This window comes from Schistocerca cancellata, chromosome 11 (genome assembly GCF_023864275.1).
Source record: "Schistocerca cancellata isolate TAMUIC-IGC-003103 chromosome 11, iqSchCanc2.1, whole genome shotgun sequence".
Classification (NCBI taxonomy): domain Eukaryota; kingdom Metazoa; phylum Arthropoda; class Insecta; order Orthoptera; family Acrididae; genus Schistocerca; species Schistocerca cancellata.
The window spans coordinates 83,470,498-83,485,803 of NC_064636.1; the positions used below are offsets into that span (position 1 = coordinate 83,470,498).

The 15,306-nt window shown below is 46.6% G+C and overlaps 1 protein-coding gene across 1 annotated transcript in view; it reads left to right on the forward strand.

Moving 5' to 3' along the window:
- LOC126108235 (uncharacterized) overlaps positions 1-15,306 on the forward strand; it is an 839,799-nt gene that overhangs the window by 775,459 nt on the left and 49,034 nt on the right. Inside the window, exon 5 of the mRNA XM_049913465.1 lies at positions 10,728-10,969. Coding sequence (XP_049769422.1) covers positions 10,728-10,969 — 242 coding nt within the window. The remainder of the gene's footprint in view (positions 1-10,727; positions 10,970-15,306) is intronic.

The window sequence follows — 15,306 nt, forward strand, 5'->3', positions numbered from 1 at the left end:
TTGTTGTGCAGAACTGAATATAGTGTGTGTCGGTATTTTTGTTCAATACTTAGGGAGTTTCCATTTTCAGGGAGGCACTTAATAATTCTTTGGAAAATATCGTTTCGCAAGTCTTCTGTTGTTTCCTCTCTAGTACGATTTATTATAACACTAGTAGGTTGGTTGGTTGGTTGGTTTGGGGAAGGAGACCAGACAGCGTGGTCATCGGTCTCATCGGATTAGGCAAGGATGGGGAAGAAAGTCGGCCGTGCCCTTTCAGAGGAGCCATCCCGGCATTTGCCTGGAGTGATTTAGGGAAATCACGGAAAACCTAAATCAGGATGGCCGGACGCAGGATTGAACCGTCGTCCTCCCGAATGCGAGTCCAGTGTGCTAACCACTGCGCCACCTCGCTCGGTATAACACTAGTAACGTCTGCAAAAAGTATCATATTTGATTGTTGACTGTTAACTGGAAGTTCATTCACATATGTAAGAAATAGTAGCGGCCTCAAAACTGAACAGTGCGCGTCTCCCTTTGTGTTTTTTTTTTTTTTCCACAGTCACTAAAATTTTCTACCTTTCCAACATTGTCTGAATTATTGTTTGATTCACACTAGCTCTTCAAGAAGCCATCAATTCCATAACACTTGATCAAACCAACTGTGCGAGAAGTCATCAATTACATAAAACCTGAGTTTTTCTGGGAGAGTATCATGACCTACACTGTCAAACGCCTTGAACAAATCACAAAAGAATACCAACTGGCGATACATTAATATTTAAGGCGTGTACTGTTTGACAAGTGAATGGCCGGCCGGAGAGGCCGAGCGGTTCTAGGCGCTACAGTGTGGAACCGCGCGACCGCTACGGTCGCACGTTCGAATCCTGCCTCGGGCATGGATGTGTGTGATATCCTTAGGTTTAAGTAGTTCTAAGTTCTAGGAGACTGATGACCTCAGAAGTTAAGTCCCATATTGCTCAGAGTCATTTGAACCATTTGATGAGTGAATGTATAAATAACATTCTCAGTCGAGGAAACCTTCTGGAATGAAAACTGTGTGCCCGCATCTCGTGGTCGTGCGGTAGCGTTCTCGCTTCCCACGCCCGGGTTCCCGGGTTCGATTCCCGGCGGGGTCAGGGATTTTCTCTGCCTCGTGATGGTTGGGTGTTGTGTGCTGTCCTTAGGTTAGTTAGGTTTAAGTAGTTCTAAGTTCTAGGGGACTGATGACCATAGATGTTAAGTCCCATAGTGCTCCGAGCCATTTGAACCATTTTTGAAAACTGTGATGTAGATGTAGAGTAGCGTGTGGGACTCCATCAGACCGGGCTTGGTACTGAAGTCAACATCAACAACAACGACAACAACATGCTCTCGTCAGCAACGTCCGGCTAGTACTCGCCTCCAGCATCCTGTTTACCAGGTCGACAATTCGTAGCGAGATGGAATGGGCGCGTGCCCGATCGACTGCTTTTTGTATCGATCTCTCTCTCTCCCTCGCTCGCTCGCTCCTGTCTCGACCTCAGTGTTAACGACCTCTTAATGGCCGCCGTTCCAGCGCTCCAGTGCGGCCAGGAGTAATCAAGGCTGGAAATAATCCCTGCTTGGCGTGCTCCAGCAAAGACGCGACTCCATAAAAAAAAGTTAACGCCGCCGTGCGCCGCGCCCTTTGCATTCGCCATAAAAAGCCATAACTGGGCCCTATCGGGCCGTTCCAGGGCCGAGATTGGCTCTGTTTAAAGGGGCCAAACTCATCATTCCGGCAGCGGTTTCTGCCACCGAAGCGGCTGAGCGCCGCTGCCGGAATAAACGTCGCTCCATTTCGTGACTCCCCGCTCCTACCGAGGGCAACTTCTCGCTGCCGGCATTCAGCCTGCGGAGTACGCTGCAGTTAAAATACAGGCGTGTTTGAAACCTGGTAGTCAAGGGAAGGCAAGATTCGGTTACACACAATTTGTTTCAAACCATTAATTCCAGACTCAACAATAAACAAAACAATCACATCTTATTAATGAAGGAATAAACAACTGTGTAAATAATAGTTTTCGCAGTGAGTTACAATTTAGCAAATCACCATTAAATACAGATACAACAGACAATCTTCAGTTAAAACTTCCGGGCTGAGAGGCCGTGGTCGATGTACGAGGTGCATTCAAGTTCTAAGGCCTCCGATTTTTTTTCTAATTATCTACTCACCCGAAATCGATGAAACTGGCGTTACTTCTCGGCGTAATCGCCCTGCAGACGTACACATTTTTCACGACGCTGACGCCATGATTCCGTGGCAGCGGCGAAGGCTTCTTTAGGAGTCTGTTTTGACCACTGGAAAATCGCCGAGGCAATAGCAGCACGGCTGGTGAATGTGCGGCCACGGAGAGTGTCTTTCATTGTTGGAAAAAGCCAAAAGTCACTAGGAGCCAGGTCAGGTGAGTAGAGAGCATGAGGAATCACTTCAAAGTTGTTATCGCGAAGAAACTGTTGCGTAACGTTAGCTCGATGTGCGGGTGCGTCGTCTTGGTGAAACAGCACACGCGCAGCCCTTCCCGGACGTTTTTGTTGCAGTGCAGGAAGGAATTAATTTTCAGAACATTTTCGTAGGATGCACCTTTTACCGTAGTGCTCTTTGAACGCAATGGGTAAGGATTACGCCCTCGCTGTCCCAGAACATGGACACCATCATTTTTTCAGCACTGGCGGTTACCCGAAATTGTTTTGGTGGCGGTGAATCTGTGTGCTTCCATTGAGCAGACTGGCGCTTTTTTTCTGGATTGAAAAATGGCATCCACGTCTCATCCATTGTCACAACCGACGAATAGATAGTCCCATTCGTGCTGTCGTTGTGCGTCAACATTGCTCGGCAACGTGCCACACGGGCAGCCGTGTGGTCGTCCGTCAGCATTCGTGGCACCAACGTGGATGACACTTGTAGCATTTTCAGGTCGTCATGCAGGATTGTGTGCACAGAACCCACAGAAATGCCAACTCTGGAGGCGATCTGTTCAAAAGTCATTCGGCGATCCCACAAAACAATTCTCTCCACTTTCTCGATCGTGTCGTCAGACTGGCTTGTACGAGCCCAAGGTTGTTTCGCTTTGTTGTCACACGATGTTCTGCCTTCATTAAACCGTCGCACCCACGAACGCACTTTCGACACATCCATAACTCCGTCACCACATGTCTCCTTCAACTGTCGATGAATTTCAATTGGTTTCACACCACGCAAATTCAGAAAACGAATGATTGCACGCTTTTCAAGTAAGGAAAACGTCGCCATTTTAGGTATTTAAAACAGTTCTCATTCTCGCCGCTGGCGGTAAAATTCCATCTGCATACGGTGCTGCCATCTCTGGGATGTATTGACAATGAACGCGGCCTCATTTTAAAACAATGCGCATGTTTCTATATCTTTCCAGTCTGGACAAAAAAAATCGGAGGTCTTAGAACTTGAATGCACCTCGTCTAAAATTTCCACCTGACGTTTCGTCTCCAGCTGCAGGAGACATCTTCTGAGGTCATCCGGCTACTGCCACTGAGGCTGCAGGTACTGTCGCATTTATAGTGCGTGTAGAGGGCACCACCATGCCCACAGAATGCCTATCTTTGGAAGGCGTCATCACTCTCGATTAAGAGTAATCGATTGTCATTCTGCTGGCGCAACGTCGACATCCACATTTTGTCTAATTTTGAAACTTCCTCTATTGTGTTAAGATTGGTATGGTGTTTGTGAATTTCTATTGCTTCTCTATACATGCGCGCGTGATAATGGGATGTTCGTGCTAGAACGCTTGTCTCATTAAATTTAATTTCGTGGTTCCCATCTCGAAAAAATACGCTCAGCTACGAGCGATTTTTCGATGTGTCATAAGCGACAGTTTCTTTTATGTTCGGCTAAGCGGGTGTTTACACTTCTTTTTTCGTTGTTCCAATGTGTACTTGTGCAGAACTGCATGGAATTTTGTGTACCCCAGTTGTTGCTAGGGCATGTCGGGCATCTTTTGCAGTCCTTAAATGTTCCTTAATCTTCCTGGTTGGTCTGAAGGTTGTTTCGATCGCATACTTGGCCAGAACTTTCCCGATATGCCAATATTCTACAATATTGTGTTCACTATGCTGTTCGTAGTAGCTTATCCACACTGCTATTTTTTTATCCATTATTAAACCTACTCCTGCATTACCCCTATTTGATTTTGTATTTATAACCCTGTATTCACCTGACCAGAAGTCTTGTTCCTCCTGCCACCGAACTTCACTAATTCCCACTATATCTAGCCTTAACCTATTCATTTCCATTTTTAAATTTTCTAACCAATCTGCCCGATGAAGGGATCTGACGTTCCACACTCCGAGTCTCAAAATATTTCTCTTCCTTGCGGCCATTGTCTCGCGTCACGCGGGGTCCGCTGTGGTACTATTCATTCGACAGTGTTAGTTGCAGAGGGTGGCGAGATGCCCTTCCTGCCTCCTCCCTGAACCCCTGGGACGGAATTAGTGTACTCCATCTGTCTGCGTGTAGTGTAAGCCAAGAAAATGGAAATGAGCATTTGCCATCATTGGCTGGGTGGCCCGTTGCGGAGCAGGTCTGGCCAGCTAGGTACAGGTCTTATTACATTCGACGCCACATTGGGCGATCTGCGCGCCGGATGGGGATGAAATGATGATGCAAGGCAACACCCAGTCCCTGAGCGTAGAAAATCTCCGACCCAGCCGGGAATCGAACCCAGACCTGTAGGACGGCAGTCCGTCATGGTGACCACTCAGCTGTTGGGGCAGACGGTGTAAGCCATGGAACAGTGCGAACGGTTGCAAATGTCTGCGAGTCGTGTAACTGACGCGGAACGTGGGGACCAGCCCAGTATTCAGCTAGTGGGATGTGGAAAACCCCCTAAGAACCACGTCCAGGCTGGCTATCAGGTTTGGCTCTCGTCGTTAAGCCACAGGGCGGATTCGATCTGGGGCCGGCGCGCCTGTCCGAGTCAAGGAAGCAGAGCATTAGCGCTCTCGGCTAACCTCGTTGGGTCTTCCGAGTTTCAAAAAATATGGGCCCCATAATGCATGTAGCGGAAATGCCACTCGCATGTGGATTTTCTGTGGACCAATATCAGTTGTTTTTGGAATCTATGAGACCAGTTCTAAGCAAAGAACGGAAAGCAGAAAGGTGGAAGGAGTATATAGAAGGTCTATACAAGGGCGATGTACTTGAGGACAGTATTATTGAAATGGAAGATGATGTAGATGAAATGGGAGATACGATACTGCTTGAAGAGTTGACAGAGCACTGAAAGAAACAAGGCCCCGAAACAAGGCCCCGGGAGTAGACAACATTCCATGAGAACTACTGATAGCCTTGGAAGAGCCAGTCCTGACAAAACTCTACCATCTGGTGAGCAAGATGTATGAGACAGGCGACATACCCTCAGACTTCAAGAAGAATGTAATAATTCCAATCCCAAAGAAAGCAGGTGTTGACAGATGTGAAAATTAGCGAACTGTCAGTTTAATAAGTCACAGCTACAAAATACTAACGCGAATTGTTTACAGATGAATGGAAAAACTGGTAGAAGCCGACCTCGGCGATGATGAGTTTGGATTCCTTAGAAATGTTGGAACATGTGAGGGAATACTGACCCTACGACTTATCTTAGAAAATAGATTAAGGAACGGCAAACCTACATTTCTAGTATTTGTGGACTTAGAGAAAGCTTTTAACAATGTTGACTGGAATACTCTCTTTCAAATTCTGAAGGTGGCGGGGGTAAAATGCAGGGAGCTTAAGGCTATTTATAATTTGTACAGAAACCAGATGGCAGTTATAAGAGTCGAGGGACATGAAAGGGAAGCAGTGGTTGGGAAGGGAGTGACACAGGGTTGTAGCCTCTCCCCGAAGTTATTCAATCTGTATATTGAGCAAGCAGTAAAGGAAACAAAAGAAAAATTCAGAGTAGGTATTAAAGTCCATGGAGAAGAAATAAAAACGTTGAGGTTCGCCGATGAAATTGTAATTCTGTCAGACTGCAAAGGACTTGGAAGAGCAGTTGAACGGAATGGATGGTGTCTTGAAGGGACGATATAAGATGAACATCAACAAAAGCAAAACGAGGATAATGGAATGTAGTCGAATTAAGTCGGGTGATGTTGAGGGTATTAGATTAGGAAATGAGACACGTAAAGTAGTAAAGGAGTTTTGCTATTTGGGGAGCAAAGTAATTGATGATGGTCGAAGTAGAGAGGATATAAAATGTAGACTGGCAATGGCAAGGAAAGCGTTTCTGAAGAAGAGAAATTTGTTAACATCGAGTATAGATTTAAGTGTCAGGAAGTCATTTCTGAAAGTATTTGTATGGAGTGTAGCCATGTATGGAAGTGACGGTAAATAGTTTGGACAAGAAGAGAATAGAAACTTTCGAAATGTGGTGCTACAGAAAAATGCTGAAGATTATATGGGTAGATCACATAACTAATGAGGAAGTATTGAATAGGATTGGGGAGAAGAGAAGTTTGTGGCACAACTTGGCCAGAAGAAGGGATCGGTTGGTAGGACATGTTCTGAGTCATCAAGGGATCACCAATTTAGCATTGGAGGGCAGCGTGGAGGGTAAAAATCGTAGGGGGAGACCAAGAGATGAATACACTAAGCAGATTCAGAAGGATGTAGGTTGCAGTAGGTACTGGGAGATGAAGAAGCTTGCACAGGATAGAGTAGCATGGAGAGCTGCATCAAACCAGTCTCAGGACTGAAGACCACAACAACAACAACATATAATAAGAAATAAGAATATGTGAATTTTTCATAAAAATGACAATTAGATGTGTTAATTAGCATGTATTTGGTGAATTATAAAGGGTGAGTCACTAACTGTTGCCACCAGGTATAACTCCGAAAGTATGATTGGAGCTGAAAAATTTGTCGGATAAAAGTCGCGTGGGACAACGGGGGCCATAATATGACGTTGGTTTTTGGTTGCTTCAGAGACATGGTAGGAAGTACACTACATTCTTGCAAGAAACATTAGGTCTGTTATTTGAAGAAATACCTTTAGGAACAAGGAACAGAAAGTGGTATTAACATGATGGATGTCCGGCACATTTTTCGCTGATGGCTAGAAATGAGTTGCAGAAACAATTCCCAAATCGTTGGATTGGACGTGGAGGAGATGTGTCGTGGCCGGCTCGTTCACCAGACTTGATGCCTCTAATATTTTTCTTGTGGGGCTTCGTAAAAGACATTGTTTATAAACACGTTCCAACTACACCTGAACATATGCGAGAGAGAATTGTCAGAGCATGTGCTTCGATAAGTGACGATGTGATAAGGAATACCACTCAGTCCATGATAAGTAGACTGAAGCACTGCATTGATACCAAAGGTCATCACTTCGAACGTCTTCTGCAAATGGGCGTTCATGCCGCCTTTTTGACTTTCAAAAACCTTACTGTTAGACATCATTGCATTCGTCTCGCAGGTCGCTATCAGAAAATAAGTACCAAACTATACGACCGAGCGAGGTGGCGCAGTGGTAGTACACTGGACTCGCATTCGGGAGGACGACGGTTCAATCCCGCGTCCGGCCATCCTGATTTAGGTTTTCCGTGATTTCCCTAAATCACTCCAGGCAAATGCTGGGATGGTTCCTTTGAAAGGGCACGGCCGACTTCCTTCCCCATCCTTCCCTAATCCGATGAGACCGATGACCTCGCTGTTTGGTCTCTTCTCCCAAACAACCAACCAACCAACCAAACTATAGCAGCCTATTTTAAAAAAACAAAGTTTACCTTCATATCTCTGAAGCGACCCCACCTAGCACCAAAAAACCAATGTCATATTATGGCCCCCATTGTTCCACACAACTTTTTTCCCACAAACTTTTGAGCTCCTGTCATACTTCCAGAGTTATTCTAGGTCGGGAGGACGACGGTTCAATCCCGTCTCCAGCCATCCTGATTTAGGTTTTCCGTGATTTTCCTAAATCGTTTCAGCCAAATGCCGGGATGGTTCCTTTGAAAGGGCACGGCCGATTTCCTTCCCAATCCTTCCCTAACCCGAGCTTGCGCTCCGTCTCTAATGACCTCTTTGTCGGCGGGACGTTAAACATTAATCTAACCTAACCTATTCTAGGTGGCAAAAGTTAGTGAGTCACCGTGTATATTAAAATGACGTAAGTATCCGAACTGCAAACGGGAAAGAGAAAAAATAATTACGGGAGAGAGACTGGATCGAGCGATCACGATTCTTCTGCACATTATGTGCTCTACCCTTCACAGAAATAATCGTAGAACACCTTTCTTTCGAACCCAAAGCCTTGCGCCGTAAGTTGTAGCACTCTGCCCCAGAACCACCACACTGTTCGTCCTTGCGTTAGCACATTAAGCAAGTTTGGAAAACTTCAAAGTCTATTTTCTTGAGAATTTTTGAGAGTTGCATCCAACTGCTTCGGGAGAGGTGTATTTGAGTTCTGAACTTCACGTGACCGAAATATAAAAAATTATAAAGGTCTGATATCAGCGTGGTCCCCTTATTTATCTAACATTCGTTTGGATGATGCTTTATGTAAGAAAACGTTCAAATGTGTGTGAAATCTTACGGGACTTAACTGCTGAGGTCATCAGTCCCTAAGCTTACACCCTACTTAACCTGAACTATCCTAAGGACAAACACACACACACACCCATGCCCGAGGGAGGACTCGAACCTCCGCCGGGACCAGCCGCACAGTCCATGACTGCAGCGCCTTAGACTTTATGTAAGACTCCATGTCTTTATGTTGCACAATTCTGCACTCTATTTCAAAAGTCAGTGGCTTCATTACGGTATGCACATTTTTTTAATTATTAACCAATTGGAGTCACACATTTACTCAACAATTAGTGTGTGAAACTGCAGTACTTACACATTGTTACAAGGAGGGACAGTTTATTGAAACGTATATCAAAGGCCATTGTTGTAGAATTTATATAACAATGTTGTCACTGTTGCCAATGTTGCTACTGTGGTGTATACTTTACACCACATGTGTGCTTACATGTTAAACAATGTGTTACAAAGTGGTATGGCCAAACTTTCAGGAAACATTCCTCACACACAAATAAAGAAAAGATGTTATGGCAACATGTGGCCTGAAACGCTTAATTTCCATGTTAGAACTCATTTTAGTTTCGTCAGTATGTACTGTACTTCCTCGATTCACCGCCAGTTGGCCCAATTGACGGAAGGTAATATTGACTTCAGTGCTTTTTTGAGATGTGACTCATTGCTCTACAGTGCTAGCATCAAGCACATCAGTACGTAGCATCAACAGGTTAGTGTTCATCACGAACGTGGTTTTGCAGTCAGTGCAATGTTTACAAATGCGGAGTTGGCAGATGCCCATTGGATGTATGGATTAGCACGGGGCAATAGCCGTGGTGCGGTACGTTTGTATCGAGACAGATTTCCAGAACGAAGGTGTCCCGACAGGAAGACGTTCGAAGCAATCGATCGGCGTCTTAGGGAGCACGAAACATTCCAGCCTACGACTCGCGACTGGGGAAGAGCTAGAACGACGAAGACACCTGCAATGGACGAGGCAGTTCTTCGTGCAGTTGACGATAACCGTAATGTCAGCGTCCGAGAAGTTGCTGCTGTACAAGGTAACGTTGACCACGTCACTGTATGGAGAGTGCTACGGGAGAACCAGTTGTTTCCGTACCGTGTACAGCGTGTGCAGGCACTATCAGCAGCCGATTGGCCTCCACGGGTACACTTCTGCGAATGGTTCATCCTACAATGTGACAATCCTCATTTCAGTGCAAATTTTCTCTTTACGGATGAGGCTTCATTCCAACGTGATCAAATTGTAAATTTTCACAATCAACATGTGTGGGCTGACGAGAATCCGCACGCAATTGTGCAATCACGTCATCAACACAGATTTTCTGTGAACGTTTGGGCAGGCATTGTTGGTGATGTCTCAATTGGGCCCCACGTTCTTCCACCTACGCTCAATGGAGCACGTTATCACGATTTCATACGGGATACTCTACCTGTGCTGCTAGAACATGTGCCTTTACAAGAATGACACAACATGTGGTTCATGCACGATGGAGCTCCTGCACATTTCAGTCGAAGTGTTCGTATTCTTCTCAAGAACAGATTCGGTGACCGATGGATTGGTAGAGGCGGACCAAATCCGTGGCCTTCACGCTCTCCTGACCTCAGCCCTCTTAACTTTCATTTATGGGGGCATTTGAAAGCTCTTGTCTACGCAACCCCGGTACCAAATGTAGAGACTCTTCGTGCTCATATTGTGGACGGCTGTGATACAATACGCCATTCTCCAGGGCTGCATCAGCGCATCAGGGATTCCATGCGACGGAGGGTGGATGCATATATCCTCGCTAACGGAGGACATTTTGAACATTTCCTGTTGCAAAGTGTTTGAAGTCACACTGATACGTCCTGTTGCTGTGTGTTTCCATTCCATGATTAATGTGATTTGAAGAGAAGTAATAAAATGAGCTCTAACATGGAAAGTAAGCGTTTCCGGACACATGTCCACATAACATATTTTCTTTCTTTGTGTGTGAGGAATGTTTCCTGAATGTTTGGCCGTACCTTTTTGTAACACCCTGAAAATAGGTAATACTACTAAGCCCTGGCAACCATCTGAAACATAGCCATTTTTCTGGCGTAGATATATAAACTTTGTTGTCATTTTAAGAGTTCCGATAAACACAGCCTGTTCGTAGTTGGCACGCCTGACCCCCTGTTGCAGGCATGTGCGTCTCAGTGGGCCCAGGATTCCCCAGCCTTGGCTCTGGGGTTCCCCCGGCGGCCATGTCTGCGCCGGCCGCATCGCCCGCCGCCGCGTGCCTCGACGTGCCGGGGGCGGAAGGCGGGGGTGGGGGCGAGCCGCCGCCCCCAGGGCAGGCCCCCGATAAGGCATCCGGCGCCGGCGTCACCACCGTCACCTCGTTCGTCGGCAGCAGCCGCAGACACCGCCTCGTCCGGTCGCAGGTGAGCATTCAACAATACCCAACATCTGTTTACTTATTTATTATTGCTTACAATCCCGACCCTCCACACTTCAAACCAAATTCAGGTCTTATTTCTAACAGCTGCATCACCTTATATACAACAGTAACCAGACATTCACCCCAAGATTTGTAATGTAGTCAGAACACATTCAATAATGGGTAAAATTAAATATTAAAAAACACAAGAAAAAGACGCTTCATCGATCTGTATGAATTTTTTTTTTGACTTGTCAGTCTTCTGACTGATTTGTTGAAGACCACTACGAATTCCTCTCCTTTGCCAAAGTATTCATCTCACAGTAGCACTTGCAACCTATATCCTTAACTATTGTGTGCCCCGATAGCTGAGTGGTCAGCGTGTACAGATTGCCGTCCTATGGGCCTGGGTTCGATTTCGGCTGGGTCGGGGATTTTCTCCGCTCAGGGAGTGGGTGTTGTGCTGTCTTCATCATCATTTCATCCCCATCCGGCGCGCAGGTCGCCCAATGTGGCGTCGAATGTAATGAGACCCGCACCAAGGTGGTCGGACCTGCCCCCGTAAGGGGCCTCCCGGCCAATGACGCCAAACGCTTATTTCCATTTCCTTAACTATTTGCTAGATATATTCCAGTCTCTGTTTTCCCCTACGGTTTTTATCTGTACAGCTCCCTCTGGTACCATGGAAGTTATTTCTGGTGTCGTAACAGATGTAAAACCATGCTGGCCCATCTTCTTGTCAGTGTTTTCCTCGCCAATTCTCCTCCTCGTTCTTTACCTAATCAGTCCACCTAATTTTCAACATTTTTCTGTAGCACCACATCTTAAATGCATTGAGTCTTTTCCAGGTTTCCAGTAGTCCATGTCTTACTACCATAAAATTCTGTGCTTCAAACACACATTGCCAGAAAATACTTCATCAGAATATGGCATATCTTTGATGCTAGCAGACTTCTCTTGATCAACAATGCCCTTTTTGCCAGTGCTAGTCTACCTTTTATGTCGTCTGCGATCCATACATCATGGATAATTTTGTTGCCCTTGTAGCAGAATTCCTTCACTTCATCTACTTCGTCCTCCCCAGTTGCGATGTTAAGTTTTCTGTTGTTCTCATTTCTGCTACTTCTCATTACTTTCGCCTTTCTTCAGTTTACTATCAGTCAGTATTGTGTTCTAATTAGACTGTTCATTACATTCAGCAGATCGTATAATTCTTCAACCAGGATAGCAACATCAACAGCGAATCATATCACTGATATCCTTTCACCTTGATTTTAAATCCACTCATGAACCTTTCTTTTATTTCCATCATTGCTTCTTCGATGTACAGATTGAACAGTAGGGGCGCCCTTTTTAATCGGAGCAGTTGTTTCTTGGTCTTCCACTCCTATTATTCCCTCTTAGCTCTGGTACCTATTGTACACTCCTGGAAATGGAAAAAAGAACACATTGACACCGGTGTGTCAGACCCACCATACTTGCTACGGACACTGCGAGAGGGCTGTACAAGCAATGATCACACGCACGGCACAGCGGACACACCAGGAACCGCGGTGTTGGCCGTCGAATGGCGCTAGCTGCGCAGCATTTGTGCACCGCCGCCGTCAGTGTCAGCCAGTTTGCCGTGGCATACGGAGCTCCATCGCAGTCTTTAACACTGGTAGCATGCCGCGACAGCGTGGACGTGAACCGTATGTGCAGTTGACGGACTTTGAGCGAGGGCGTATAGTGGGCATGCGGGAGGCCGGGTGGACGTACCGCCGAATTGCTCAACACGTGGGGCGTGAGGTCTCCACAGTACATCGATGTTGTCGCCAGTGGTCGGCGGAAGGTGCACGTGCCCGTCGACCTGGGACCGGACCGCAGCGACGCACGGATGCACGCCAAGACCGTAGGATCCTACGCAGTGCCGTAGGGGACCGCACCGCCACTTCCCAGCAAATTAGGGACACTGTTGCTTCTGCGGTATCGGCGAGGACCATTCGCAACCGTCTCCATGAAGCTGGGCTACGGTCCCGCACACCGTTAGGCCGTCTTCCGCTCACGCCCCAACATCGTGCAGCCCGCCTCCAGTGATGTCGCGACAGGCGTGAATGGAGGGACGAATGGAGAAGTGTCGTCTTCAGCGATGAGAGTCGCTTCTGCCTTGGTGCCAATGATGGTCGTATGCGTGTTTGGCGCCGTGCAGGTGAGCGCCACAATCAGGACTGCATACGACCGAGGCACACAGAGCCAACACCCGGCATCATGGTGTGGGGAGCGATCTCCTACACTGGCCGTACACCACTGGTGATCGTCGAGGGGACACTGAATAGTGCACGGTACATCCAAACCGTCATCGAACCCATCGTTCTACCATTCCTAGACCGGCAAGGGAACTTGGTGTTCCAACAGGACAATGCACGTCCGCATGTATCCCGTCCCACCCAACGTGCTCTAGAAGGTGTAAGTCAACTACCCTGGCCAGCAAGATCTCCGGATCTGTCCCCCATTGAGCATGTTTGGGACTGGATGAAGCGTCGTCTCACGCGGTCTGCACGTCCAGCACGAACGCTGGTCCAACTGAGGCGCCAGGTGGAAATGGCATGGCAAGCCGTTCCACAGGACTACATCCAGCATCTCTACGATCGTCTCCATGGGAGAATAGCAGCCTGCATTGCTGCGAAAGGTGGATATACACTGTACTAGTGGCGACATTGTGCATGCTCTGTTGCCTGTGTCTATGTGCCTGTGGTTCTGTCAGTGTGATCATGTGATGTATCTGACGCCAGGAATGTGTCAATAAAGTTTCCCCTTCCTGGGACACTGAATTCACGGTGTTCTTATTTCAATTTCCAGGAGTGTATATTACCCGTCTTTCCCTATAGGTTACCGCTGCTTCTCTCACGATTCCTAATGCCAAACTGATCGTCATCTAATACATCTCCAATTTCTATTATCTGTACACTAGTTTTGTCAGCAGCCTGGATGCATGAACTGTTAAGACGACTGTGCAGTAACTCTCGCACTTGTAGACTCTCAGCAACTGTATGTCCACATGCATCACCGGGGATATATTTCAGGGAGGCACATAGGCCCCTGATCGAATCCACCTGGTAAATTACGAGTTTTACATATGACTTAGTGTCTTAGACTGTACAGGCTGGTACCCACGTTCTTCCGTATTTAAATGATAGTGAACATTTTTAAAAGCGTTCTCACACTGTTGCAGTGGTGCAGTAGCTAGACAGATGGGATACAGAAATTCCGCCCCAGTGGGGAGGAGGATGACAGGAGATGGAGAGTTGGTGATGGGAAGTGCATCTGGCGACCCTGTATCACCAACATCACCAAACTCAGACTAGCCTGCTGCCCCATGAAGACATGGGATACAGTTACGGAAGAAAGAAAGCTAAATTGTTTGGCACCTAAACTACCATAGCAAAAATTGGTTTATTGACAGTTGCTAATATTAACCATCGTAACACCTCATTGCCAGGCAAGTTGTATGCCTTAGGAAGACCCTCTTGTAGAATTCTATGTCTGTAATCTACGCTATCATTACTTACGTCTATACGACAGAGTCCCCGGCTGCTGGGAGAAAGCGTGCTAATTGTCTAGAACTGGAGTTGTAGTAATCCCATACCATGCCCAAGCAAACCCATCACACCACCCATCAGCCCTGTGGTGGGGCCAAACCGATGTGCAACCACCATCATCTGCAGAACCAGTGGAGTCACCCAGTGGGACTTTATAATGGATCCACCACAGAAAAAATCCAGCAGCCTGCCCTTGCAGGAAGAACCGCATAGGTCACACACGAGTTCACATTCTTCCTGCTGATTCTGCCACTGGTTTTTGCTTGCGGTCATCCTCTGTGTAGGGACTAATTTCGGTATAGGTGAATCCTCGGTGATATTCACTGCACAGTATGTGCCTCACACTATCATGTACTGTCGAGTTTTCCCTTGCCATGCCTTTATCTGTTACTTAGTTCACCAGTGGTCTTTGCTTCCAACAGTATCATGTAGTATATTATTTACTCTTACTTGATTTCGCAGATCTTGATATACATTTGTCAGACTTTTTCGTACTCTGTATAAATATTTCATAGTATGACCCAAGACTCTGTTTGGCCCATGACTCCTTAAACGGTGAATCGTTTCTCTAGATGGATGTACATGGCTCACAAGCAGTCTCTCCTTTGTTTCCAGAATGAACTCTGCAGTGGAGTGTGTCCTGATATGAAATTTCGTGGCTGATTAAAGTGTGTTCCAACAGGGACTCGAATTTGGGACTTTTGCCTTTGACAGACAAGTGCTCTACCTACCGAGCTACTCTGCGACTCACAACCAGGCCTGA